Below are 22,951 nucleotides of genomic sequence, written 5' to 3'. Positions count from 1 at the left end.
TGGACCAATGCCAGCGGGTCTCCCCAGTGCCAAGGACCCTGACCGTGGCTGTTCCTGAGCTCAGGGACCGGCCGGCCAGGGCCTCCAGCCACCGAGGCCTGGACACCTGCTCTGTATCCGCTCCCAAGGGTCCTGGTGATTCAGCTCTGCCGAGAAAGCCCAGGCAGGCTGCAGGGCGGAGAGAGAGGACACACAGAGACCCCCACACGCGTCACCCAGACACCAGGGACCACGGGGAGCTCCGCTTGGACCACAGGTCAGGGCGGAGCTCCCAGAGTCACCAGCGCAGCCACCACCGGGACACGCGGGGTCAGCACGGCGGGCCCAGGTACACGCAGACCCAGGGAGAGGCGCACAGCCACACCGAGGACACGTCCACCCAGGTCCCAGCGGGCCCCCTGCGCTCCCCACACCCACACACCCTCGGGCCGTTTTGGGTCCTTGGCCCAGGCCACAGGAGTCAGAAGGTCTGGGCTGGCTAAGGACGGGGGCCCCGGTGGGGAGAGGCAGCCCAAGGGGCCCTTGGAGCAGATCCCTGCGCCCAGCCCAGGCCCAACCTGAGGGGACGAAGTCACACCCAAAGCTGGGCACTGGCCACAGACGGCCACAAAAGGCTGCAGAGGGCCGGCGTGTCCTGGCCGCACCCTGAGGACCTCACCCTCCCCGGAGCCCCAGCCCAGGCCAGGTGGGCAGCCTGTCCTGCTGGCCTCACCCCGACCCTGTCCCATCCGCAGCCCTCAGAGGGGACCAGGGGCCACCCCTGCCCCAGCCAGCTCCTGCGGGGCGGAGCGGGGGGGAGGGAGGGGGGCCGGCAGCTGCTCCCGGACCTGAGAGAACTTCGAACTGCCCTGAGCCAGAGACCCACATTCTTGTCTGCACGGAAACTGGACCGCAGGCCGAGGGTGCCCAACCTGGACACACGCGCCCCCAGCACCCCAGAGCCGCCTCAGCCTCAGCGCCGGGTGGGGCGGTCAGGAGCAGCCCGGCTGCGGCCGGGGACCAGGGCTTGGGAAGCCAGGGCTGGAGTGCTCCCAGGAGGAAGCGCCCTCCCTCCCGGGAGCCCCCAGCACAGCAAGTCCCCAGGCCCGGCTGCAGGCAGAAGGGTCAGCCACAGGTTCTGGGAAGGGAACCTAGAGGGGCCAACGGGGTCAGCCCAGCACCTACCGCTGCTTCAGAGCAGGGCTCGGGGTCAGGGCTCAAGCTGAGGCCGCCCAGCGCTGTGCTGGCCACCCCAAAGCCCAGCTCCAGAACCAGAGTCCAGGACAGGGAAAAGAGCCCCGTCCCCAGGCCCCCAACCCGGAACCCCCAGTGAGCCTGAGGGGCAAGAGCTCCTACAACCCAACCCAGGAGCCCCTGCTCCGACTGGCTGGGTGTGACCGTAAGGGCCCAGGGCCCAGGGAGCTTAACAAACACCCCAGTTTGGGTCCGGCTCCACGAGATGACAGGGCTGAGAGAAAATGATGCCGCTGGGTCCAGGGCGGGGCCTTTGGGGGCTTCACCCCACGCTGGCCCCTTGTCCGCACTGGGAGGACAGCCTGCGTCTTTGAGGGCCACCTCAGCTCATGCCCCTGGGCCCGCCGATAGCAGCCACTGCCGCCCACCCCAGCCCCCCACTTCTTTGCTTCTGCTCTCGCAGCGCCGGGCCCAGCTGGAGACAGCACATTCCAAGGGAATTAGAGCTAAGTGGTTAATGACCTCCCATTAGGGGCAGAGACCGGGAGGACGAAGAGACAGACCGGGAGGCGGCGGAGTCGGGCGCCGGGTGCGGGCCCTCCGGCCCTGGCCACCTGCCCGCAGAAGCCCCGGGCGGCCGGCTTGTCCGTCCTCTCCGTCTCTCTTCTCCTCATCTCCTGTCTCCCGTCTGTCGCCCCAGCAGGGCCTGGCCCCGACCTCTGTCATCACAGCCCCTCGGCAGGTCTGGGTGAGGAGGTGAGCCCTGCCCCCTCCCGGGCCGGGCGGGGTGGGGGGACCGGCCGGTGTTGAAGGACAGTCAGGAGAGCCCCGGGGGTGGGGGGATCTGGTCCCACCACTCACAGCCTCAGTGAGCCCCGTGCACGGGCGGGAACACAGAGTGGTGCCTGCAGCCAAGCTGGGCTCCACACAGCAGTCCCAGGAGGCCTGGGCCCCACGGCCCACACAGGACCTCGGTGATGGGGGGTGGGGGCGGGGCGGCCTGCAGCCTCCCCCGACCTCCCAACAGAGACCCCAGCGCGCCACTCACGCCTCCCCCTTGCAGGCGGCGGGAACATCCCTCTCAGACCAGGCCGGCGGCGCCATGAAGCCGAGAACCGCCCCCAGACCCGGGGCCCCTGATGCCACCCAGGGGGACCAGGGAGAGAGGTGGGGACGGGTCAGTGGCCAAGCCCGCCGCTGCATGGACTGGCGCCCTGCCGGCACCAGAGCTTTCCTGCCTCATTACCCAGCGGGCTGCAGGGAGGGTCTGGGGGAGCGGGTGATAACTCGCCCCACTCCCCACGCCAACCCGAGCTGGCAGATGGACGCCCGAGCCCCTGCCCTTCCCTGCTCAGCCTTGGAGACGGCTCTCCGGGCCCCCCTGCGGCGGAGCTGATCCCCCACCCCCAAGCCCCAGTCATGGGCGGAGGGGCCAGGTGCGGCCGCCCACCCAGGGCCCAGGTGCCAACCAGCGATGGTATCTTAGCAGCTCTGCAGAGACCCGGACGTCCACGACCGACCAATTTACATTCTTCCGTCTGAGTTTGAGTGGTGCGGGCAGGGGCCGAATCTACAGGACCCACAGGCAGGGCCTGAGCCCCCTGTCCAGGCCGCTCTGACCCTGTCGCCGGGGGGGGGGGGGGTGGGCAGCCGCCAAGGAGAAGGTGGCGAGAAGTAAGGTCCCTGGGGGAATGAGAACGCCCGGGCCGCGGGGACACCGTCCGCGTCTGGAGGGTATGAGGCTGGTGGCCAGCACACCTGTCTGCTCCCCACCAGCCCCGTGGGGCGCCCCGCCTCGCCCTCTGCTCCCCGACACGCACTGTGCCACTCACCAGCCTCGAGGCCTCCCAGGCCCTGTGAGTGCCCACGGGCTGCTGCCCTCTGAGGCTGGACCGGCCCTGGGCGGGCCAAGTGGCGGCCTGAACAGACACCTGTCCTTGTCCTCAAGGTAGAGGTGGCCCCCGGCAGGCACAGGGGCCGTGGGGGACACGCCCCGGCTGCCAGGGTGCTCGGCCGGAAGCTCCACCTCCAGGGCCAAGCCCGCACCCGCACCCATGGGTGTCCTGAGGCCGCTCCATGGTTGCTTCTGGCCCCACCCTCCCCCACCCCTGCCCCTACAACGCCGCAGCGACCAGGCGACAGGAAGGGCTGGGGGCTCTTTATTGCTGTGACCCCAGGTTCACCAGAGGGCAGCGGGGTGAGGGTGGCGGCATCTCCCCCGCGGCCCGTCGGCCCCTCACGTGCCCAGGAGCAGGCCGGAGAAGCTGGAGCCGCTCTGGACGGTGAGGGCCGCGCCGGAGCCGTTGTCCACGAAGACGGAGGTGTATTGTCCCGCCTGCAGACACCCACCGTGGACGTCACCACCCACAGGGCCCGGCTGCCGGCCAGGCGGCACCAGCCCATGCAGTGCCCGGGCCGAAGCCTGGAGGCCCAGGACTGCCCCCCGCCCCCCGCTGCCCCACCGGCCCCCGGCCTCACCTGCAGCTGCAGCAGCCCCTGCACGTGCACCGTGAAGACCCTGCCGCTGCTCTCCAGGCCGGAGATGGCCTCCAGGGACCTGGACGCGGGGCCGCAGGGGTGAGGGCACAGTGGCCGTGGGGTGGGCCCCCCCCCGCCGCCGGCGCCCAGAGACTCGCGTGCTCCCGCCCCGGTGCTCACCGCGGTCCTCTGTGTTCAAGGCAGCCCCCCTCCGTGGGCAAGATGGCCCCTGTGCCCCTCAGGATGCCCCCACGACCCCCAGGAGGGCGCACTCACGTGTGGCGATGGCACAGGGACTCGATGCAGACCAGCACACGCACTGTGTCCCGGGCCCTCAGCCGGGCCCTACCCTGCAGCTCCCTGGGGTCTGCGGAGACAGGCCAGGTCTGCAGCGCCTTCAGGGAGGACGGAGCAGGGGGGGCAGGGGCTGGGGGGCTTCGGGGCACACTGCGGGTTGGGGAGGGTGGGCGTGAGGACCCGTCCAGCCCCCAGGGGAGTCAGGGTGGGAGCCGGAGGTGCCTCTGCAATGGGACCCAGGCCTGGGGCCTGTAACGTCGGGGGCCACCCGGAAGGCCAGCCCCCACCCCCCCACATGCACCCTGGCCTGGCCCCGCTCACCCACGTGCAGGCTGGCGAAGAATTGGAAGATGGCGGTCACCGGGGCCGTGAACCGACCGGAGGGCAGGCTCAGGCCAGACCCCCGTAGGAAGGCGCCCTGGGCGGCGGGCTGAAGGGACAGCAGGGGGACGCAGGCTACAGGGTCTGGACCCTCACCTCCCACACCCAGCCTGGGGGAGGTGCCTGAGACCAACAGCCCCCAACCCAAAGAGGCCCCAGGTGGGCAGGACAGAGGGGTGACCCGTGCGTCTGCACCCACCCAGGCCTCTGGGCACAGATCGGGGCCCCAAGAACCTCCACAGGGGAGGGTGTGCCTGTCCCTGGCCACCTCGGACCCCTCCCCGAGCCTCGGCGGGGCGTGTGCGGGTCCAGGGTCGCCCGGCGGTAGCTGTGGGCCTGCTCGCCTGTGGGGCCCGCCCAGCGTGCTGCCCCCCAGCTGGCGTGCTGGGGCCTGAGCGCCCGCAGTGGATGCCCCCAGGCCGCCCCCCACGCCCGCTCACGGCCTGGAAGCCCTGCAGCTCCACCAGCGTCCTCTTCTCCACCAGCACCGGGCCCTTCAGCCGACAGTGGAAGGCCTCGGACACCAGCCACCTCTCCGTCCCCTCGGGCAGCAGGGGGCCCAGCAGCGCCGAGGACCGACGCTTGGTAGCCTCTGCGGGGACGGGGTGGAGGGGCGGCTCGGCTCAGCTTGGGGTACCCCCAGGGTGACCTCCTGAGCCTCGCGAGAAGAGTGGGCGGAGGGGGGCCTACCCTTCAGCATCCCCTGAAACTCCCGAAGCACAGCTTCCTGGGTGACTTCCGCACCGGGGGGTCCTGGGGGGCCGGGGGGCCCGGGAGGCCCTGGGGGGCCAGAGAGGCCTCGCTGGTGGGAAGCAGGAGAAAATGAGGATCGTGGTGGGACCCACAGCCATCCCCATCCTGCGCTTAGACCCCGGGGCTCACCGACTTCTTGTCCTGGCCTCGGCACCGTTTCTTTGAGGCCCCGTCATCGGGGCGCCGGACAAAGTTCAGCCATGTCATGTGGGCATCTGTGAATTCAGGCCCTGAGGCCTCAGGCAGCTGAAGGGTCAGAGGACAGGGCTAGAGTGCTGACCACCGGCCCCGCTGGGCCCTGCCCCACTGCCCCCGGGGGAGAACAGGGAACTGTGGGGCCCTGGGCAGACACAAGGAAGACGGCAACGGGGCACCGCAGGCCACCCCCGGGACTCAGGCCAGGGCCCGACGTCCAGGAGCCTCGGGTCTGCTGCTGTGTTGCCGCAACCGTGGCCCCCTCCTGCTGCTCCCAAGCAGATGGGCACACCCGTGTGCACACGGGGCCGGGCCCCACGTGTCCTGACAGGGGCCCAGCCCCGGCTGAGGCAGGCAGTGGTGGGCAGGAGTGAGTTCTCCAGAGCCCTGTGAGGCTGGGGGCAGTGGGCAAGGTCCCGCTCTGTGCTGGGCATCGGGTGTGCCAGCTGGCAGCCCAGGATCGGACCCTGCAAGCCCCCCTCCTACGCCCAGTTTCTGCAGCAGGGCCGCGGGAGAGGCAGGGGCACGCCCAGCCCCAAGGTCAGAGAACGAGACAGCGTGCCAGGGGAGGGGCGTGTGCCGGGGGCTTGGTCCCTCTCTGCGTCCAGGTCTGTGTGCCAGCCTCACACAGAGGTCCCTGAAGTGGCCAGGAGCGCAGCAGACTCTGGTCTGGCAGGAGAGAGCCACTGCCACGAGGCCAGTGGAGCCCTGGCTACTCCCGGCGAGCCGTCCAGGCAGGCAAGAAGAGGGGTCCTGGCCAAGGTCCAGGCCAGCGGTCAGCCCCCAGCGCCAAACACGACGAAGGCCCAGGCTCCCAGGGCAGGCCTTTACCCTGGGGAGCTGGGAGGGGCCCGCCAGGGAAGGGAGAGGAGCCAGGAACTTCCGAACGTTCCAGGTCCTCACTTCTGCTATCCGCCTGTTCCTCTGGCCGCCACAGACCCAAGCCATGTTGGAGGACCCGGGGGGGCCGGTGGGGGAGGAGCCCAGCCCCAGCAGGAAGAGCAGGGCTCCTGACGCCTGGGGAGGGCCGTCTTGTGGCAGGGGTGGCATGGCCAGGGACACCCCCTTATCTGCCCCCAGACTGCCCTGCCTTGGCTCTGGAGGGGCAGGCCGGGCAGGGTGGGCCGGGCAGGGCAGGAACTGTCCCCAAGGACCCCTCCCCCAGGAGCCTGGCTCAAGAGCTTGCGTGCCTGCCCCAGAGCCTGCTGGCAGCCCACTCCCCTGGCAGCAGGGCCCGAGGAGGACTCACTCTCCTCAGCCTACCCAGCTGGAAAACGACGCCTCCGGCTCCAATGGGGCCGCGTGGGCCGAGAGCAGCCGGGATGGCCGCCACGGAGACGCCCTCGGGAGGCAGGAGGCCGGGATCAAAGGCTCGAGGGCTGGCAGGGGGCCTGGCCCAGCAACCGCCGCTTCACTCCAGCGGCCACCAGGCCTGCGCTGCTGGGGTCAGCTGTAAGATCCCCTCGGGGAGCCCCAGCCCAAGAGGGTGGAACCCTAGGGCTGAGGCATGTACAAGAAACCCCTCTCAGAGGGCCGGGGGCAGGCTGGGCCGGGGGCCTCCCAGGCCTGGAGCACGTCCCATGCCAGAGGCCGTAGCGGGTGCTGGCTGCCCAGCGGGTCAGGCGAGGGCGAGCCTTGGCCTCACCGGCGGCGGGAGTTGGGGCACCCGGGTGGCAGCGGGGGCTCTTAACTGGCTGCCCGAAGCACCTCCCCGGTTTGCAGTCACACCGAATGGCAGCAGGTTGCTCAGGGCATGATGGTCCCTGGGGCTTCAAAGGGTTAAATGTAGCCCACCGGGAAGCCCCTCCACGCCCCCACCCCTCCCCAGGCCCAGAGAGGGTCCTCGAGGCCGGCCCGATCCACACTGCCGTGGCTCCTGCCCAAAGCCCCACCCCACCCAGACGGGGAGGGGAGGCCTGGAGAGTCCAGCGGGCAGAGCCTGCAGGTGGGAGGATGGCGCCCACGTGCGCCCAGACCCTGCATACCTTGGGGAAGCCCAGTAGCCCCTCGCTGCTGGACGTAGTGGCGTTCGGGGCTGCGGGGTGCTGGCCGGGCTTCCGTGGCCTCTTGGGCTCCCGCCGGGCCCTCACGCCCCCGAGGAGCGTGAGCTGCGGCCAGAGGAGGGCTGCGGCGGCCGCCCAGACCCAGCGCATGTTGGCTGCCGGGTCCGGAGCCGGCAGCGGCTCAGTGATGTGAGCCCAGGCGCCCGAAGGCACTCAGAGCCCAGACGCGGGAGCACAGCCCCGAGGGCTGCCCGGCCACCACTGGTGCATGTCTGCGCAGGATGAGCCGGGCTAACAAGTGAAGCGGGAGGACGCGCCCCTGTCCCTGCAGGTTCCCTCGTGAGCAGAGTGCCCTTGCCGCCGCCAAATAAACCTTCCCCTCCTCCCCAGAGCTGGCGGACTCCAAGGGGGAGGGCTCACGGGCGGCCCGGGGCGTGGATGGGGGCGGAACCCACACTGCTACTGCCCGAGGGGCGAGGCTGGGCCTCCACCCCAGCCCCTTCAGGGTGGGGCCCCGAAGCTGCGGGCGGGATGCACTCCATCACAGCCCCTCTGCCGCTTCCTATGACCCCTCTCCTCACCACCTCTCCCGGACCCTGATCCCTCTGGCCCCGCTCCCGGGAAGGGCAGGGTCTGGAAGCAGGACAGCCGACCCACCGGGCTCCCAGCCTGTCCCAGCCTAGGTGACCTGGGGTGAGCGGGGCCAGCAGGGGAGACTGGTTGACCTCAGAGGAAAGGTGTGGCACATGGCTGCCCCAGAGCCCTTCTGCCCCCTCCTCTTCTTGGGGCACAGGGCCCACCCTTACTGAGGGGCTGCCCTCACCCAGCCAGGCCCCTTGGGCTCTGCAGTCCCCAGGCCTGTCCCCCCAGTGGCTGTGCGCAGCCAGATGAGCCAGCCGAGAGCAAGTGACAGTGGGCAGGTCCCCAGGGGGAGCTGGGGCCCTTCCTCACCTCTGGGCTGCAGGCAGCAAGACGGAGGAAGGTGGCATGGCTCACTACCCTGGGGGGCAGCACAGGAGACACTCCAGACCCTCCCCCACTGGCAGACGTCCAGCAGGAACAACGGGGAAGGAGACCCCGGCCCCAGGCCACATCTACAGTTGGCAGCTACAGGCAGAGCTGCCCCAGAGACAAGCTGGGTGGGATGACGTGAGGAGCGTCTGCCCGAGGACACCCAGCCCCTCCCTCCTGGATCAGGTGGAGGTGGTCACCTCCCAGGACAGCAGCGGCCGGCCCCGGTGACTCCTGAACTCAATGTGGGGGATCGAGTGTCCGGCTGGTAAGCCCGGGTCTCGAGGAGGTCATGCTGCAGAAGCCCCCTCTGTGCCATCCCCGCTGGGACCTTCCACGTGACCTGCGGCCAACAGCCGGCCAAGGGGCTGCCAGACGGACCCCTCCTCTCCCAGGCTGGGCACCTGTGTCCTGCTGGCCTGGGCCATGTGGACACGGCAGCCGCGCCAGGCTCCGGCACCAGCCCGTGGGCCCTGTGGGTCCTCTGGGCCCTGTGGGTCCTGTGGGTCCTGTGGGTCCTGTGGGCCCTGTGGGTCCTCCTGTGGGCCCCGTGGGTCCTGTGGGTCCCGTGGGTCCTGTGGGCCCTGTGGGTCCTCCTGTGGGCCCCGTGGGTCCCGTGGGTCCTGTGGGCCCTGTGGGTCCTGTGGGTCCCAGCTCCCCCAGTGAGGCCGGACCAAAGGGAGCCTGCTCGAGGCATCCACGCCTCCCAGCCACAGCCACCTACTGCCCGCGGGGAGGCTCAGGTCAGCTGCGCGCGACCCGACCATGGACACAGCGCCTCCACAGGGGAGGACGGGACCTCGGAGCCCCGGCACAGCCCTCAGCAGGCCGCCTGCCCACCGCCCGGGGGGAGCCGCACCAGCCCCTCAGACCGAGACCTCCGAGCTGCGTCTGCCAGGTGACACCCCAAACCCGGGCCTGGGAGAAACTTCTGAGGGAGAGACACAGGCCCGACAGGACAAGGTCATCTTTTATTTGGGGGTCACATCAGACAGCAAGCCGCCACGGGCGCCAGTGGGAGCCTCTGTACAGCACAGATCTGCTCCCACCGCTGACTGGTTTTTAAAAGTTGAGATTTCACACACAGAAAAGAAAAAACACGTGTCAAGTAATTTCTAATTCCCAAACGTTCCGCCTCCGAAGAACCTCAGGAAACGCGGCACGTCTGGAAGGGGCACCAACCTCCACAGACGCACCCTCGGGCCGGCAGTGGACGGAGGGAGGTCTGGCAAAGCCGCACCCATCGGGGCCCGGGCCCAGCAGCACAGCACCACCCCGCCACCGGGGTCCACCGTGGGTCGCGGGACACCCAGCTGCCCACAGGCTACCCAGTACTGGGCAGAGAGGGACCTGTGGTATACAGACCCCAAGAGCACAAAATTTAGGAACAAAGACAAAATGAAAGACTCTTTTTCACAAGAGCGGTTGAACACACACAAGCGGTAAGTCAAAGAGCAATTTTAAATAAGTTGATCAAAGAACAAAGAACGTCAAAGATGCACCAACACCGGGCTGCACGCGGCTTCCCTGCCGGCCTCTGGAGTGAGGTCACAGGGTGTCGTGTGGTGGCGCCTGGACACGGCGCCTTCCAAACACTGTGCAGGGACGTCATTAGCAGAGACAAGAACAGGGAAACGTCGGCGATTCAGGAGGCGCAGGCCCCAGGTCTGAGACGGCACCCACCGGCGCTGCCCCTGAACCCGGGTGTCCTTCCCGGGCGGCCAGCCTCTAAGAACCGGCCACGGATCCGCTGTGAAAGAGAACGTGTGAGCCTGTCTCCAGGGCAAACCAAAGAGCTGGACCACGTGTGTGGGAAGCCCCACGTGCGCAGAGCCCGCCCGGCGGGTGGGACCCCGGCGCCCGCTGGGAGGTCTCCTCCTTCCATTAGCGCAGCCAGTGGGAGCCCGCAGGAAGCCATGGGGGTGAGAAAGCCGGCAGCGCGACCGCGCAGGACGCACAGCTCAGCCCCGGTGACAGCCTGTGGTCAGAAAGGAAGCAGATTCTCAACTTCAGCAAAACAGAGCACACGTGCTTTTTCCCAGGAGGAACCTGCTTCGTTCTAAGTGAACACAAATGCCGAAGCCCAATCCCCCTGACCCACCCATGGCCGTCCCCGGCCAGCGGGCCCCGGGCCACCCTGCCGGGCCCCCGGCACTGCCTGCCGACTCAGAGCTCCACACTAAGAACGCACACAGAGTGTTGGATAGGCATCGAGTTTTATATTTTTAAGTGACCAAATCTAATAAAATGAAAAACAGGTTACTAAAATAGGTCCAAAAGACAATACAGGAGATAAGCTATAAAACCAAAGCGTGAGGCCCTCTCGTGGACATGCAGCCTCACAGCCCCCGACGGACGCCAGGGCAGAATGGGGGCTGGGAGTCTCGCGTCTCCTCCAAATCCAACTACACACTTTGGTTTTTGTTTTCTTTTTGAAGGTTTTTAAAAAGCTAACCCCAGGAGTCAGGCAGGCCCGCCCAGTGCTCGGCGGCACGTCCAGCCAGCCCACGTCGAGCTCGGGCCCAGCGTCCCTTGTTTCCGACCACCTCTGCTGGTCGTGGCGGCGGCTCACTCCTGTGCTATGCTTCTCAGCACGTACTTGACCGTGTAGGCGAAGGCCGCAAACCCAACTATAACAAACAAGTTCGCCAGGGCACCGCCCAGGAGTCCGTGGTGCCGGTTGGCCTGCTGGAGCCCCGCGAGGTGCGGCCCAGCCCCCGGCGCGTGCCCGTTGAGGAGCGGAAGCCCGTGCTGGCCGTGGTGCGTCTCCCCGTCTGGAACCACGTCTGGTAAGGGGAGAGCCTGGGGTCTGCTACTGAGTTCGTCTTGTGCTCTCTGTTTCTGCTTAATTTCCTAAGACAAAAACAGCAAGAAACAAGGGTTGGTTGAAACAAGCCAGCTCCTTCAGGGCCAGGGAGGGGACTGCGGTCTACCACAGAGACCCTGCAGGGTCGGCGGGCAATGGCTGCACACGTTTCGTCCTGACAACTGCCCTCGGAGGCAGTGCCACCGCTAATCCTGTTTAACAGACGTGGAGGCCACGTGACTTGCCCAAACCGCCAAGCCTACGCCTCACGAGCTAGGACTGAGCCGGGTCTGAGCTACCCTGAGCCACCAGGGCCCCGACCTCCGTGCGGCTCAGCCTCCGGTTCACGGCCAGGTTCTCTGCTCCGGCACCACGACCAGCAAGCATCCCTGCCCCTCACCCCCGGCCCGCCCAGGACCTCGCCAGGCCCAGCGGCCTTCCCCTGACCTCTCCCCGTCTCCGACCCACCATCCAGCCCCCCCGGCCCCGGAGGAGAGGGTCAGGTCTTTGCACCTAAACACGTCGCCCCCACTCCCGGTCTGCAACACAGGGACACACAGGAGCACACGTTCTCTGTGGAAAGTATCGAATCCAAGTGTCCCTGACGCGGGGAAAGCAAAACTAATGGCCAACTTTCACTTTCTTACCTCCACGACTTCCGGAAACAATTCACAAAACACTTTGTCTTTTAAATTAAACACTAAGCTTTGTGCAGCCAGTTGTCTTTTCTAGGAAGAAAAAAGGAGAAATATCAGCCCGAAGGCTAATTTCAATTCTTCCACATTCTAACAAGAGACGGACTGACAGGCGAGGGCTGCGGTCTTCACGCTGTGGAAAGGACTCCACAAGCGTGCTCCTCGTGACAAGCTGACGTGCGGTCTCCTAAGGCTGTTACCTTCCTGCGGCATCCGCTGATGATGCCAGACCTGACCCCTGCTTGACACGGGAGAGACATGAAAGCCCGGTAACGAGGAGTCGCCGTCCCGACTGCGTGCAGCAGCTGTGGAGACCGACCGCACTGCCCCCCTCCCGCCCCCCGCTCACTGTGAAGTCCGACGTCTCAATGCTGCCCAGGGTGGGGCCCTTCTCCACCATGAAGCTCAGCAGCCCCGTCAGGATGGTGGAGACGGACCAGGCCGGGTTCCACGTGTCTGGGTGGAAATCCGTGATGGAGAGACACAGCCTGAAGAAAGGGACCCAGTCAACGGGGTGCACACCCCTCAGCACCCCAGTCCCACTTCAGAAGCACCTGGACGCCTTACCTCGTGTTGCACTTAAATCTTCCATTGGGAGTTATCATATAAATACTAGGAGGTTTAAAAGGAAATTCTCTGGGAAAAATTAGTTTTCCATGATAATAGCCACCTGTATCAGAACAGAGAAGGAGCCTCGTCATCGTTCAGAGCGCGACAGGCCCGCACCCTCACCGCCCTCGGGGTCCCGGCCCGGCACGCCCCCGCCCCGCTAGGTCTCCCCACCCCCTACCCACCAGCCGACCATCCCTGGAACTCACACACCTCACTGGGGCTCACGCCCACCAACCTGGGGGGGCCCTTACCCCCCATGCCGACTACACGCCCCTCCTCCACCCTCGCACGCCCCCTCCCCGAGAGCAGAGCATCAGGACAGAGCCTGCACAGTCTGCTCGCTGGCCCACGTCCACCCCGCGAGTGGCAGCTCTTCCGGTCCCCTCACTCCTGCACCACCTGCCTCTCCTCCCCCAGACCACACCCAGCAGCAGGCAAACGCGCCGTCATTTCTCCCCCTTAAGAACAAGTAAACAACGAAACTCTGCCCCCCGCTCCCCTCCAAGCCCTGCCAGATGCTCCCTCTCCTTCATGTAAAATTCCTGGCCTTGAAGTCACGACATGCCCGCGGGGCCACGTGACCCCATCTCAGGCCTCACTACCATTCCTCAAGGCCCCACCCGAGCCTGGCTCCTTCCGGTGTCCCCACCCCACCCCCGTCACTGTCACTCCTGCTCCGTCACTGTCACTCCTGCTCCGTCACTGTCACTCCTGCTCCGGAACGCGCCGCGCCCCGGCCACACCATCCCGTCCACACGACACCGCGAGTCTCAGAAGCAGGCACGGTGACTCCCCTGGTTTTATGATTTTAAAAAACTATTTTAGCTATTCTAGGTCCTTCGCCTTCCCGTGTAAGTTTTAGAACCAGTTTTTGAATAAGCCTGTACTCACCTACAAAAACCTCTGTCAGGGTTTTAATGGGACGCTGTAAAACCTCTAGACACAGATCAACACTCGTGGACTACCGGGAAGCCCGCCTGAACTGCGAAACTAGTGTCGCAGTTTCAGCACCGGCAGAGCCCAGCGCAAGGACCGGGTCAGCGGGCAACCGACACCGAGCCAGACTGACGTGGACACGGGAGGGAAGGGTCAGAACATCCAGAAGTCAGAGGAGCAAATGAGGAGGGAGCCAGAGTCCACACAGGCCCAGACCCTGAGGCCTGAGAGCCAGCCGCCAGATGCGGCAATTCTGAGGGTCCCTCCGAGACCCTGATGGGAACAGGGTCGGCAGAGGATGGCACTGCAGCCAGCAGAGCCCTGAGCTGAGGAGGGGACAGGCACCAGGAGAGGACACAACAGCAGGTGCTGAGGGGAAAAGGGGAGCAGGGCAGTGGGGGGGGGGGGGGGGGCGCAGCGGAGGAGGGGGAGGGCAGCAGAAAAAGCTTTGGTCTCCGAAGGAAACCTTGACAAGGAGGATGACGATTTTCCCAGCCTGACGACCGGGAACAGCAGGGACACAGAGAACAGATGGGGCAAATGAAAGCAAGAGTGACAGGGTTGGGTCTGGAAAAGGAGAGCCTTTCATCCAGGTCAGAGGGGCTGGGTGGACGGGGGTCTCCTGCAGCCGCAGCCACCACACCGCTCGCTCGGGGCTGCCCTCTCCTCTCCCTGCCACCTCTACCCTGCCCAGGTGTCAGCCTCACTTACGCCACCAACAGTGCTGGCTGGTCCTGGGGGCGGTGTGTGTGGGGGGCTCTCGTCACACAATTAGTAAGCGAGTGTTCACTACTGTATGGGAAACACTAAAACCACAAAGAATAAGAAAACTTTAAAACCAGGCATAATCCTACTTGCGAGAGAACACTGCTCATTCTCGGTACCTATCCAAGTTCGCTAAAAACGTATTGTGCGTCTCTTAAGTGTTTTAACACGAGCTGTGCAAGCTGTTCTGCAGCCTGTCTTCCGCCCTTTCTCCTGGAACCCCACGCAAGGCCATCGCCGAGCCGGTTACCCTGTGGTCATGACACGCCCACCCTATAGATACGCTTCTGCACACTGTTTCCCTAGGGCAGGTCATCCCCCAACAGGGATTCCTGGGCCACAAGAGTCCCACGAGGCTAGTGACTTGTCTGCCCAACTGCCCACAACACTCCTGGGCACCCAGAGCACCCACGCCCCCTCCCCAGCAGCACGGGTCCTCCAGTGGAGTCGAACGCACAAGCCCACAGTAGGAAGACACAAGGGCGCTGCTCCGGCCACCCAAAATCAGGAGCCAGGGACTAGAGTGCCCACCTGGCCACGGCTCTGCCCCAGGCTCCACCACCCGGAGGCTGGCGCCAGGCTCCCCTCGGGCCCCTGGAGACTCACTGACAGGCAGCTCCGAGGTCTGTCTGCAAACACCAGAGGATGCTGGGTGGCATCGCCTGACCACTGCAGGCCCTGCGGCCCCTACACCTCAGGGCCCTACCCGCACAGGGGGCCGCCCCTCAGCTCACAGGACTCAGCACAGAGTGAGCGCTCAGGAAATGCCCTTTCTTTCCTTCAACAATACACATGTTGGTCTTACTTTTTCCCCGTCTGTTCTCCCAGCTCTGATCCCATTGACGTCAGAGGCTGGGTAAATTCGATACTCACAGCAGCCCCTGAAGACGGAGGCGCAGGGGCAAAACCAAACTGAGCAAACCCCTCTAGGACTTGCAGGAAACCAGAAGGGGCTCCACATGCGTGCGGTCTACCTCACGCACATCCAAACCAGAAACAGTGTTATTTACAAATAGAAAGTGTTTCTCAGGCAATGGCAGTTCTGAACACAGACACTTGTTCCTCTAACTCGGGGCAAAGACTTACCTTCGTAGGGAGTCATCTCAGGGCCTCGGACCACATAGTGCCTGAGGGAGGGAAGAAAATGAGTTGGCTTTGGGGACGGCAAATTCTCCAAAATCTGAGTCACTCCAAGGCCGAGGTTTTTAGCACCCACCCGAAACTAGACATTCATAGACGTTCAGTAGGTGAACTGAAGGGTGAACCCGACCAGCTACCCAGCTCCCCAGTTTCTCCAGCTGCTGGCGTGTTAGCCGCTCTGTAACGGGATCAGAGAGGCTGCATCTCCCAAGTTTTCCACAGAGTACTTTTGTATCCACAACACAATATGCAAAAAGCTAATCCTCTCTAACCGTTAGCGTCAACTGACGATTTAAAAATTAACTTCAGGGCTTCCCTGGTGGCGCAGTGGTTGAGAGTCTGCCTGCCAGTGCAGGGGACACGGGTTCGAGCCCCGGTCTGGGAGGATCCCACATGCCGCGGAGCAACTGGGCCCGTGAGCCACAACTACTGAGCCTGTGCGTCTGGAGCCTGTGCTCCGCAGCAAGAGGGGCCACGATAGTGAGAGGCCCGCGCACCGCGATGAAGAGTGGCCCCTGCTTGCCGCAACTAGAGAAAGCCCTCGCACAGGAACGAAGACCCAACGCAGCCAAAAATACATAAATTAAAAAAAAAAAAAAACTAACTTCACAATTTATTCTTGAGACGCACCTGAAATCTGGTATTTTTCAGCATGCCCAAATATCACGCAGTAGCTAACCCGGGAACAGCTGGAGACACGCAGAGGCTGGGTCCCCGGCCCTGACGTCCTGGAAGAACCAGACTCGACCTCAGAGCAGCTGCCCTCGAGCAGGAGGGACAGGGACAGCCCGTGATTGTCTCCAAAGTCCTCACACGCAGGGAGCCTCAGACCAGGAGCACCAGCCCCATGGCCTCTGCTCTCCACGCAGATACACGAGGCCTCGTTTCTACGTCAAGAAGCGTTTGAGCTTATGAATTTTTTTTTTTTTTTTTGGCCGCACCTCTCGGCTAGTGGGATCTTAGTTCCCCGATGAAGGACTGAACCCGGGCCCTCGGCAGTGAGAGCGCAGAGTCCTAACCACTGGACCACCAGGGAAGTCCCTGAGCTAATGAATCTTCAAAAAAGACAGAAAAGCACAAAGAAGAAAGTAGACCTAACGAAAAATACCACACCAGACACACTGTGCACAGGTCAGTAACCACCCCTTCAGGCACTGCTTCCCACCAGGACACTGCGACAACCCCTACCGTCTGCTGCCTGATAACGTCTGACTCAAAAAATACTGTCGTCCTATGTCAGCAGACCAAGAACACACCAAGGAACGTGGCCTTAATTTGTTACTGCTCCCAATTCCTGTGCCCAATCTGAGGACACCGGGAAGGGCCTGGGGCAGCAGAGCAAGGAAGGCTTGGAGGACAGGTCTCTTCCAAAAAAGCGCGCTCTTCTCCCAGCTGAAGCGACAGACACGCTCAGCTGAGCAGAGGGGCCCACGCAGCAGGCCTGACGCTGCCGTCCTCAGCCAGCATCTGGGAACTGGATTCCAAGGGGTTCTCATCACCCCAAAGCATCTCAACTACTTGTGCAAAAAACGTGGTTAATGCCGAAGGGAAGCCTGCTGTCCTGCTGGGAGTCTGGAATACCGGTGGGCACCAGGCAGAGGTGCCCGTGCCCCACGCCACTGAAATCCCTGGTGCTCAGTCCCGAAAGGGCTTCCCCGGCGGCTGCACCTCACACGGCTTGTCACAGCTGGCCGCAGCGGAGGGGAAGCTTGCGTCTGGTCTCCAGTGGGCTCTGCCCCGCGCCTCTTCCTTTGCAGCGGGTCCTCCTAGCGAATGATGGCGCGTAGGGCCCGACGCACGGGCAGCAGGGGCCCACACAATGAGGATGTTCCCCTCGACTGCCGTGGAACCCATCTGTCCCCCTGCCAACTACGTCCTGGGGGCCACGCTTGGTTTTTGTCGCCTGGGGGCAGGGAGAGCTCTGCTGCGACGCTGATGCCTCCCCCTGGGACCCTCCACCCCACCTGCCAGCGCTGGCCCTTCTCTGCAAGCCAAGGGAGGAATGTAGACCCAGGATCCTCGAACACCTGTCCAACTTGGAAAATACTTTTTAACTCAGATCTCTTTTCTCTGGATTTTAAAAAAATTTCTAAGTATTTGTTAAGAACAAAACATAACAAGGAGAAAACACTCCTTAATATTTCAGCCCTACACTTTGTCTCTCATAAACTCACCAGCAAACCTGGTAGGGGCACTACAACACGGCGAGAGTCACTATGAAACGCATATTCACAAGACACAGGGCTGGAGCATGAGGACCCGTCCCCCCGGCACCAACTCGCCAAAGACAGGGCAGCTCACAGCACCAAGAAGCCAAGAGCAGAGAAGCAGAGTCTAAACGTGTAGCTTCTCCAACAGCCGTGAGGCCTGCAGGCCCCAAAGCCTCCCCCAGCAACGACCTCCTCTCTGGCCTCGGCGGGCAGGGGTCAAGGACAGCCCACCACATCCCCGTCTGCTGCCCACCGTGGAGACAACCGGACAGCGTCTACAGGCCTCACAGTCAACTCACACCCGCCAAGGGCGCAGGAGGCCCTTCCCTGAGCCGAGATGGCCCATCCGGCCCACGCAGCCCAGCCAGAGAAGCCGGGTGACAGTCGGTGTGGGCGAAGGAGGACACAGAGCCTTACCACTCAAGGATGTTGGAAGGGAGGGGCTCGGCACAGATGTAAGGCACGGGGTCCTTCTTAATCCGGAGGTAGTCCTGCTTCAGGCGCTGGGTCGCTGTCGTGGGTGCTCTCTTAGCGCTGTTGCTGCTCATCTGTGGAAGACAAGGGTCCACGATGACGAGGACAGAGGTGTCCCCTGCCGCCCTCCCTACAGGCGGCCTCCGCCACCCAGAGTCGAGGCCCATGGGCCGCGCTGACTTGCCCGCGCCCTCAGACACCCGCGGGCCTTGCGGAGTCCCCTTTCCTGTCTGCCCCGCTAGGATCTTCGCTGACACGACGTCATCAGACGGAAAGGTTAAGAAAAACGCTGCAGCCCCGCTCCTGCTTTCAAAGAAGCTCCATGGGGAGAAAGAGCTCTATCTGCAAGGGTCGCGGGAGGGGGCCCTGACCGCCTGCCATGTGGGCATCTCCCCAGCGCCATGGTGGGTGGTGCCACTCCCCCGCCACGGCCCACCGAAGCCCGTTGTTAAACATTTTGCAGCACACCTACCACGGGTCACAGGTGGGTGGGAGGAACAGAGGAGCAGAGGAAGAGCCTCTTCCTGGGACTGGAGAGAGAGATGGGGACCCCAGAGAGACTCGGGAAGCGGCAGCTGGACGGGCAGAGATAAGGAAGCGTGCTGCGTCCAGGACACAGCACTGGGGCACCGCGGCAGGTCAACAGCGGCCAATGAGGCCAAGCAGGGATGCGAGGCCAGGCCGTCAAGCGGTGCCCACAAAGACTTTAGGCCCAAACCTTAAGGCAAATCAGATCTTCTGTTAGAAAGGTCAGGCTGGTGGCCCAGCAGAGGATGGATGGGACAGCATGGGACAGACAGGATGGCACAGGACAGCACTGAAGGCTGGGGACGGGGAGGGAGGGAGCAGCCATCATTCAAGGCAAGAAACCTGGCCTGCTCAGGGGACCCTGGGACACCTCAGCTCTGCTCCAGAGGCGGGAGGGCGGGATGAGGATGCGGAAGACAGGGCTCCCCACTCTCACGGGCACCAGAACGGCTCCAGCTCAATCCACTTAACGTACTAGAATTTCTCACAACGTGAGGTGGAAAGGCAGAAAAGTTCTACCGCTAAAAATAAAGCGTGAAAGCCACTGGTGTAAAACACGGTGGAGACAGAGGACACACCAGGGTGTGCAGCTCAGGATGGAAAGGAGTGTCCAGGCTAGAGGGGAGGCCAACTGGATGGGGCAGTGAGGGAGGAGTCACTTTGCCCGTGTTCCCAACCTGTCCCGCCGCAGCACCGGACGACAGTGGCCAGGGTCTCCACCTGGAGCCACTCCCCGCACCGGGCCGGCCCCTCCTCACCTCAGCCAGGGGCCTCTGCCCGCGTCGCCTCATCAGAGGCCACGGACTCCTGCCCGGTGGGATCCTCCGCAGAGCTCCCTCTCCACCAGACGACCAGGGCTCGCTGTCTCACTCTGCACCCCCGGGGCACCGGCAGTGGTCCCACCGCACGCATCACAGCGCAGCCCTGCTTCCTGCTCTGGGGCCCCTAACCCTCGGATCCCCATTCGCCCCCACTCTCCCCAGCGCCACCACACCCCCCGACGCAGGGCCCGCTGCGCTCTGCCCGTCAGAGACCGCGAGACTTCCGCCCAGCCTCCCGGCGCGCAGTCTCCCTCCATTTCAGTCCATCCCGTTCGCTGAAGTCGGGTGACCCTTCTCCCCGCACAGCTCTGATCGCAACCCTTCAGGACGCACCCAGAACTGAGCAAATAAACGTCAACACTTCCAGCACCTGCCAAGTCCTCTCAGGAGCAGCCCCAGACCGCCCGCTAGTCCCCGACCCCCAGGGCCCCTGACACGGCCTGAGCCGACCCCTTCCTCATCCCAACCACACGGCCACTTCCCGCTCCAGCCTCTACTGGCAGACGACTCGCCGAGGCCCTGGTCAAGTGCCTCCACGCCACCCAGCTCCGCTCCGCACAGGTGACCGCCAGGCCCCAGCACACACCACTGGCCGGTGTGCCCCCTGCAGGTGGCTAGACCAGCTTGGGGGGAGCGCTCCCCCCGCAGCCCCGCCCCAAAGGCCGGAGAAGCCAAGGGGACCAGGGCGATGTGTAGTGACAAACACAGCGACGGTCCAAAAGCAGGGCCACCGCCCAGGACTCGTTTCCTTTAACTGCTCGCCGCAAAGTTAACTCTGCCGACGCAAAGCAGCTCCCCGGGTAATTCAGACACAGCCGTGCGGGACTCAGTCAAGCGGCCAGCTGGGTGCTTCACGGAGGATCGGATCGTGCACGGCCACAGAAAATAAACAAAACAGATCCTGCCGGGCTGGGCGCAAATGCACTTTTCTCTCGCTTTTGCTTCCAAAGCCGACTTGCAATCCAGCTACCGGGTCCCTCAAAGGAAAGGGCTCCCTCTGCGCAGCGCCCTCAGGCTCCTCTGGGTGACGTGAGCTGGCCTCTCCCAATCTGCCCGTGCGCTCAGACCAGGAAGCGCTCCTTGAGGTCCCTTCGGGCCAAGTCCCCACGGAGAGAGCACGTAAGGCGTGTTACACTGAAGGAAACAGGGCACAGACGTCCAAAAACATAACAGAACAAGAAACGGCCCGAGGACAAAACTGCAGGGCAGAGAAGCTGAAGACGGGCAGCCTGAGCCAACGTCTCGGGCACGGGTCCCTCCGGGACCGCGGGGAGACAGACGCGCCGCCTGCCCCTTTCTCCCGCTCGGCGGCCGAGTGCTCCGGTGACGGTGCGGCACGAGACCTTGGCCTGACCCGCCAGAGAGCACGTGACACACCCGTGCCCGGGACTCGCATGGAAGTCTCTCCCTTCACCAGCAGGATTGCTTCACAGGCTGGACGGAGGCCCGGGGCTGATGGGGGCCGCCCCGCCGCCACTCCCGCACCTGCCAGAGATCGGCGCGGCCAAAGTGTGCAGATAACTGAGCGCCAGTTCCAGGTGCCGAGATCCAACGGTGCCTGCAGACATGCGGGACCTTTCAATCAAGCGAGACCCTTAAGTTCCTCTCCGCGGAAACGAGCCTACACCGAGGGCCCCTCACCTCCAAAGAACAGAGCCCCGACCACCGCCCTCACTAGCTTCGCTCGCCGCCCCCTCCACCGGCTGGGGCCTGACCTCTCTGTTTCATGCCTGGGCCCGCGTGCGGTCGGGAATGCATGGGAATTAAACACAAACCAACTACGTCGTGCTAACTGGAAAAGGGGCGAGACGCTTACACCTGGCCAGGCGGGAGAGCGGGCGTGCACAGGTGAGGAGCCGGCCCAGGGCCCACTCCGGCCGCCCGGCGTGGAGCTTCCCACTCTGACAGCCCGGATTTTCTCTCAGTTACCACCCCAAAGGCATCAACCAGGCACGCTCACTGCTGGGGGGACGTAAGAGGCGGTCTGGGGTCCTAACTGCTCGGGGATGAAGCGACGGCGGGCTGGACGGCAGTCACCCCATCCCAACACGGATTCCCAGGACAGTTTACGAACCAAGCTCTACGCCGGCCCGTCCTGACGGCGGCCGCAAGTGTGCCACTAACGGGAGGCCTTTCCGTGGGACGCCAACCGTGTAACCACCCGAATCCCCAAGCTGGCCGGAGGGAGGACAAGCCGCCCCGGAGCCCCGGGCGCCCCGCCGTAACCGAAATCGGGTTCCGCGCACGGAAGCTCCAGGCCGGGCCCCACGAGCGCGGACGGGGCGGGGATGGGCCGTGCGGAGGCCCCGCGCCCCCCGCCCGCCGCTCGGGCCGGCTCCGGCGGGGCGGACGCGCGGCCGAGGCCCCGGCACAGGCCCGCGGCGCGTACTCACCTCTCCCCGTCGCCGCACGTGGGCCGCCGCCGCGCTCAGGCTCGCCGTGCTCGAGGCCAGAGCAGGGAGCGGGAGAGTGGGGCCCGCGCCGCAGAGTTGCACCGCGCCAGGACCGAGCCCACCCCGACTGCCGCCGCTGCCGCCGCTGCCGCCGCCGCCTCTGCTTCCAAGATGGCCGCTCGAAGGGGCGGGGCCATCCCCGCTTCCGGTTCCGGGGCGCGGTTAGTTTGGGGGGGGGGCGACCGCTCTAGGCGGCCGGGCGGATGTCGCCTGCGTCTCGCTGCCGCCACCCTCCCCAGGAAGCGGAAACAGTCGGCGCATGGGCAGTGGCTTGCAGCCCCGCGGGGCGGGGCTCGAGCCATTCTGCACGTCTGGTCGGCCAGCGAGGGCCCTCCGGTTGATCCTTCGGCCGCAATCCTGTCCGGCTGGCGGCCCCGGGGAGAGTCAGCGGCCACAGCGGACCGGGGCCCCCCACCCAGCACGTTCCCCTCCTCACGACCCTCGGCCTTACGCGGGAAGACAGGTCCTGTTAGAGGGTGACCCCCGCGGTGCCGGCGTGAGCCCCGCCCGACTTCTCTGGGACGCCGACCCTCCCACCGGCCCCCTTTCAAAGGATCGGCCCAGTGCGGACTGGAGGGCCCAGTTCTTGTGCCCATTTAACAGGAGAGCGCGGGAGGCACTCTGCGTCCCCGGGCCTCAGTGACCGAACCACCCGGGGCCCTGAGAATCGAGTCCTGGGTGTCCTTGTGTGGCCGCGGTGTCGCGTGGGACCCGGAGCCACTCCAGAACCTGTGCCAGGTGGGGTCCGCCGTGGGAAGCCTGCCCAGCCCCTGCCCAGGGGGAGAGCTGTCCTCATAAAAAGCGTTGCAGTGTTTCCCGACCGAATTTTCTACCCAGCCCATGAATAGGGTCATTACGCACCGTGGATGCCGCACTGAGGCTGGCTTTCCGCTCCCACGGTCCCCTCCCTGGCCCTGGGGGAGGGGGAGGCAGAGCAGGGCGGTGGGGCGGCCAGGGAAGGCCCCGGGGAGCAGAGGGTACTGCCGCTGGGACAGCATCGAGACAGCCCTGACCATGGGGCCTGGAGGTGTCGTCTGCACCTCACATCTGCCTTGGGGAACACTGGGGGGCACGTGAGGATGGCACACAGGTGGGTTTCTGGAAAAGGGAGGGCTGGGCAGCTGGGCAGGCCGACACACTACCCTTCCTGGTGAGTGGGGCTGGGGGTGCCCACACAGGCTGTGCCAGTGCCGGCTCGGCTCTGAGGCTGGCGGTGGTCA

General features: G+C 64.9%; 2 protein-coding genes across 5 annotated transcripts; both read right to left on the bottom strand.

Annotated features, from left to right (window-relative positions):
• Positions 1–3,316: 3,316 nt before the first annotated feature.
• C1QTNF12 (C1q and TNF related 12) lies at positions 3,317–7,661 on the bottom strand. The gene is made up of 8 exons (XM_082354675.1): positions 7,263–7,661; positions 5,212–5,328; positions 5,020–5,131; positions 4,770–4,921; positions 4,270–4,378; positions 3,928–4,018; positions 3,652–3,730; positions 3,317–3,508 (listed from the first exon to the last, which is right to left on the bottom strand). Exons 1-8 carry the CDS (start codon positions 7,428–7,430, stop codon positions 3,410–3,412), a joined length of 927 nt encoding a protein of 308 aa, XP_082210801.1. The 5' UTR covers positions 7,431–7,661; the 3' UTR covers positions 3,317–3,409.
• Positions 7,662–10,490: 2,829 nt separating this feature from the next.
• Positions 10,491–21,878, bottom strand: UBE2J2 (ubiquitin conjugating enzyme E2 J2). Of its 4 annotated transcripts, none has more exons than XM_082346215.1 (8): positions 21,672–21,878; positions 20,764–20,853; positions 17,873–18,003; positions 15,192–15,232; positions 12,360–12,462; positions 12,142–12,280; positions 11,745–11,825; positions 10,491–11,144 (listed from the first exon to the last, which is right to left on the bottom strand). In XM_082346215.1, the coding sequence occupies exons 3-8, from the start codon at positions 18,001–18,003 to the stop codon at positions 10,860–10,862; spliced, it is 780 nt and encodes a 259-aa protein (XP_082202341.1). In that variant the 5' UTR covers positions 20,764–20,853; positions 21,672–21,878; the 3' UTR covers positions 10,491–10,859. The 4 variants fall into 4 exon arrangements, with proteins under 4 accessions (XP_082202341.1, XP_082202340.1, XP_082202339.1 ...); XM_082346214.1 differs by lacking the exon at positions 20,764–20,853 and adding an exon at positions 18,402–18,647; XM_082346213.1 differs by lacking the exon at positions 20,764–20,853 and having other exon boundaries at positions 21,672–21,875.
• Between the last annotated feature and the right edge of the window lie 1,073 nt (positions 21,879–22,951).

Source organism: Balaenoptera borealis (assembly GCF_965194805.1).
Source record: "Balaenoptera borealis genome assembly, chromosome: 1".
Classification (NCBI taxonomy): domain Eukaryota; kingdom Metazoa; phylum Chordata; class Mammalia; order Artiodactyla; family Balaenopteridae; genus Balaenoptera; species Balaenoptera borealis.
Note: the sequence above shows the minus strand (reverse complement) of the source record. Positions and strands in the feature narration are given on the sequence as shown.